Source organism: Meleagris gallopavo, chromosome 19 (assembly GCF_000146605.3).
Source record: "Meleagris gallopavo isolate NT-WF06-2002-E0010 breed Aviagen turkey brand Nicholas breeding stock chromosome 19, Turkey_5.1, whole genome shotgun sequence".
Taxonomy (NCBI): Eukaryota; Metazoa; Chordata; class Aves; order Galliformes; family Phasianidae; genus Meleagris; species Meleagris gallopavo.
In genome coordinates, this window is record NC_015029.2 from 6,465,125 (window position 1) to 6,469,601 (window position 4,477).

Sequence of the window (4,477 nt, forward strand, 5' to 3'; positions counted from 1 at the left end):
CCAGCGCGGGGTTCCGATTGACGGCGGTGAAGAGAGAACCGGCGGTGCGGTTGCAGCACGGGGTCAGCGGGTTGGAGCCGCTGGCCTGGTCGGAGGATCACCGGGTGTCGGTGAGCACCGCCCGCAGCATCGCCGTGCTGGAGCAGCTCAGCGACGTGCACGGCGGCGGGCAGGAGATGGTCATCCATCGCACGGCCGTGCCCGCGCCCGGCGCCGCCTGCCTGCTGAAGGTGAGCGGCTGCGAGGCTCCGAGAGCCGTACGGGGACGCGGTACGGAACGGCTCCGAGGACGAACGGCCGCTCCAAGAATCGCTTCAGCGCCAACGCTGAGAGCTGCGAGTGTAATTCTGAGTGGAAATGCTGCTCGTGTTGCTGTTTGAGTGGAAGGATTTCCACGTTTCTCTTACGCTCCTCACCCACACAGCACTCAGCTCCGGCTGAGCATCTCAGTAATCAGTAATGATCATTAATATTATATTTCCAAATCAACACTTGAGATTACGTAAAGCACCTCATATTTCACTTCACTCCACTCTCAGTGTTCTTTGAAATCCCCCTCTGGACAGCTGGCAGAGCTGATGTATGAAAACATTCTTTGGTTCGGCAGACAAAGATTCAGAAGCCTGGCAGGACACAGCTCAGAGGGAACACTGATGGTTGGATGTGATCTTTGCAGTCTCTTCAAACTTTAATGATTCTAAGTGAGAACTTGTACAAATTTTGGCCAACAGAGAAGCTTCAGTTGCCAAGATTGACGTCAAATAACTATTAACTTGAGCACTGTAGAACAGGTTGTGATGGAAATGCTCTGTTTCAGATGGTTCAGGCTGGAGCAGGCTCTGTGCACCTGACTGAGCTGTACGTGTCCCTGTTCATTGCAGGAAGTTGGACCAGATGGCCTTTAAAGATCCCTTCCAACTCAAATGGTTCTACAATAATTAAATCCAAAAAAGCCTTCTAAACCTTAAGGTTTTTTTTGTTATCTTTCAGGTTGGCCCAAAAAAGGAGGTAGCAGAATGCAAAGAGAAGTTTGCCAATTCCATGGATCCAACTGTTAGTCAAACTTTTATGCTGGATCGCGTGTTCAATCCAGAGGGAAAGTCGCTGCCGCCGATGCGAGGATTCAAGTATTCCAGCTGGTCACCACTGGGCTGTGATGCCAACGGAAGGTGCCTGCTTGCAGCTTTAACCATGGACAATCGATTGACCATCCACGCAAACCTCAACAGGCTGCAGTGGGTGCAGCTGGTGGACCTGACGGAAATCTATGGGGAGCGTTTGTACGAAGCCAATTACAGACTGACGAAGGCTGACACTCCCAGGGGAGAATTAGAAGACTTCTCTGAATTTCAGCGACGGCACAGCATGCAAACCCCAGTACGAATGGAGTGGTCGGGTATCTGCACCACTCAGCAGGTTAAACACAACAACGAATGTCGGGATGTTGGCAGCGTGCTCTTAGCGGTGCTCTTTGAAAACAGTAACATTGCGGTTTGGCAATTTCAGCTTCCGTTTCTGGGTAAGGAATCAATTACTTCTTGCAATACCATAGAGTCCGGAATAAGTTCTCCGAGTGTCCTCTCTTGGTGGGAATATGAACATAACAACCGAAAGATGAGTGGACTTATTGTAGGGAGTGCTTTTGGACCAGTTAAAATCCTTCCCGTCAATCTGAAAGCAGTCAAAGGCTACTTCACGCTCAGGCAGCCCGTAGTCTTATGGCAAGAAATGGACCAGTTGCCAGTGCATAGTATCAAATGTATTCCTCTTTACCATCCCTACCAGAAATGTAGTTGTAGCTTAGTGGTGGCTGCAAGAGGATCTTACGTGTTTTGGTGTCTTCTGTTGATATCCAAGGCAGGTCTGAATGTCCATAATTCCCACGTGACAGGGCTACATTCTTTGCCAATTGTATCTATGACGGCAGACAAACAGAACGGGACAGTGTATACATGCTCCAACGATGGAAAGGTAAGGCAGCTGATTCCTATCTTTACAGATGTTGCTTTAAAGTTTGAGCACCAGCTGATTAAGCTCTCAGAAGTGTTTGGCTCTGTAAGGACTCACGGAATAGCTGTTAGCCCCTGCGGTGCATACTTAGCAGTTATTACGACCGAGGGCATGACTAACGGCCTCCACCCTGTTAACAAAAACTACCAAGTTCAGTTTGTTACCCTTAAGACTTTTGAGGAGGCAGCTGCACAGCTTTTGGAATCTTCTGTACAGAACCTTTTCCGGCAAGTGGACTTGACAGATCTTGTACGCTGGAAAATCTTGAAGGATAAGCATATTCCTCAATTTTTACAGGAAGCACTGGATAAAAAGATTGAGAGCTGTGGTTCTACTTATTTCTGGCGGTTTAAGCTGTTTCTCCTGAGGATTTTATACCAGTCAATGCAGAAAGCTCCCTCAGAGGTGATGTGGAAACCTTCCCACGAGGATGCAAAAATACTGATCTCTGATTCCCCTGGAATGGGCAGCACTGAAGATGATCAAGAGGAAGGAACTTCTAAACAAGCCAGCAAGCAGAGCCTATGTGACGCAGGCAAAGGTATGGACATAGATGACACTGCAGATGATTCTCTTCCTCAGTCGAGTGACATAGGAGGCCGTGAGCCAATGGAAGAAAAGCTTCTTGAAATACAGGCACAAATTGAGGCAGTAGAAATGCACTTGACACGAGAACACATGAAACGGGTGTTGGGAGAAGTTTATCTACACACATGGATTACAGAAAACACCAGTATTCCCACCAGAGGAGTCTGTGATTTCTTAATGTCCGATGATGGATATGATGACAGAACAGCACGAGTAAGTGCACCTCTATGCTCTGGGGATTTGGTGTTACAAGTTACTTCTTTCACCCCCTTCCACAACCTTAAACGAGAACACAGCTTGGGTAGGAAAGAACTGTAGTCATGTAATCCTCACTAGACAGCTCCTATAGTGCATACATCTTAAGTTGTGCTTCCTTGAAATTATGGAACAAGAGGGAATGGAAGTACAGATGGTGAAATCTGGATCAGGTACAATAAAGAATAAACAGTATAAACACAGTTTTGGCAGAACATGGGAGAGGCTCAGTTATTCCACTGCTGTTGGTAGGTTTAGAAGGTGCACTGATTGAGAAGAATGTTTTTGTGGCTAAGTTTACTTAATTTAGAATCTCTTCAAAACTAAACCTAGGAGCTGTATCCTCTAGAATGTTACATCTGCAGATGTAATTTTTCAGAGTTGCAGGCCTGCATTTCTCTGGCAGGAAATCAGTGATCAGTGAGCCCTGCACTGGGCAATGAGGTTTCCTAGTGGGAATGCTGCCCTCAGCCTCCCTGCTCTTAAGACTGGGTGACAAGATTGTCTCACATTTGTCTATGCCTCTTTGTAAAAGCAGAGAACAATACTTTTCTGTACCCAAATTCTCAAACCACTTGAACTGTAAAAAGCAATCTTTACATTGCATTCAGAAGGACAAACAAGCACGGTTTCTGTTACTGATGCAGTGTGGTGTTCTCTGCAAGCAAGCAGGGCACACAGTGGGCTCTTCAGTAATTCACTGGAAAAGCATTCTGGCAGAACTGCTGTGTTTCTCTAGTACCCAGTTACTATGAATTGAAGGCTTAAGATTCTACTTTTTAGTGATTAAAAGCTGACTTCCAAATTCTATTGTATCTATTTGGTTTGCTGTCATATTTTAAAGGTTCTTGGGGTGCGGTTTACAAACTTTACATTGAAATGACAAATCTGATCATGTAGATGTTCTAGTGTAAACATTATGTATCCTCTGTGATGACTGCTGAACACATACATCCCACTAGGTGTTGGGTAGGTGTTTTGGTTTGTTGTTGGTTTTTTTTTTAGCACATTCACACATGAAAACATCATTGTAACCATCACTGAGATCTTAAGTGCTACATCAACTTTTCCAGTGGAATTTACATTTATAATTAACCTAACACTGTTGCTTTCTGTACCCCGTTAGTGAAGGACAGACTAATCTAGGATATCATGATAAAGCACGAACAAGTTAACGTTCTTTGACAGCCTTATGTTTCTGCTTCTGGATATGCTTCAGTGAAGTGGATAGGTCTTTGCATCCTGTATCATATTCTAAAATCACTATATCCTGAGAGACTCCTCTACCTTTCAGTAGGCAGCTGTCTTGCTATAAACAGTGCTGACTGCTGTGTATTCCCAGGTGCTGATTGGGCATATCTTAAAGAAAATGAACAAACAGACTTTTCCAGAGCACTGCAGCTTGTGTAAGGAGATCTTGCCATTCACTGATCGCAAACAGGCAGTCTGCTCCAATGGACATATTTGGCTCAGGTAATCTGTTCTTAGAGTTTTTGCCTTTCCCCTTCCTTCCCTACATAAATTAAACACGTTTAAATAGCTAACATAAGATACTTTGTAGTTTTGGAGTAAGAAGTCGTGAAGTGTGTTGCCATACTGCAATTAATTGCTTTTTTTTTTTTTT

General features: G+C 45.1%; 1 protein-coding gene across 1 annotated transcript in view; it reads left to right on the plus strand.

Annotated features, from left to right (window-relative positions):
* Nucleotides 1–50: 50 nt before the first annotated feature.
* The window catches only part of GTF3C4 (general transcription factor IIIC subunit 4), an 8,721-nt gene continuing 4,294 nt past the window's right edge, over nucleotides 51–4,477 (plus strand). Inside the window, exons 1-4 of the mRNA XM_031556212.1 lie at nucleotides 51–230; nucleotides 991–1,971; nucleotides 2,308–2,811; nucleotides 4,196–4,326. Coding sequence (XP_031412072.1) covers nucleotides 177–230; nucleotides 991–1,971; nucleotides 2,308–2,811; nucleotides 4,196–4,326 — 1,670 coding nt within the window. The 5' untranslated portion in view covers nucleotides 51–176. The remainder of the gene's footprint in view (nucleotides 231–990; nucleotides 1,972–2,307; nucleotides 2,812–4,195; nucleotides 4,327–4,477) is intronic.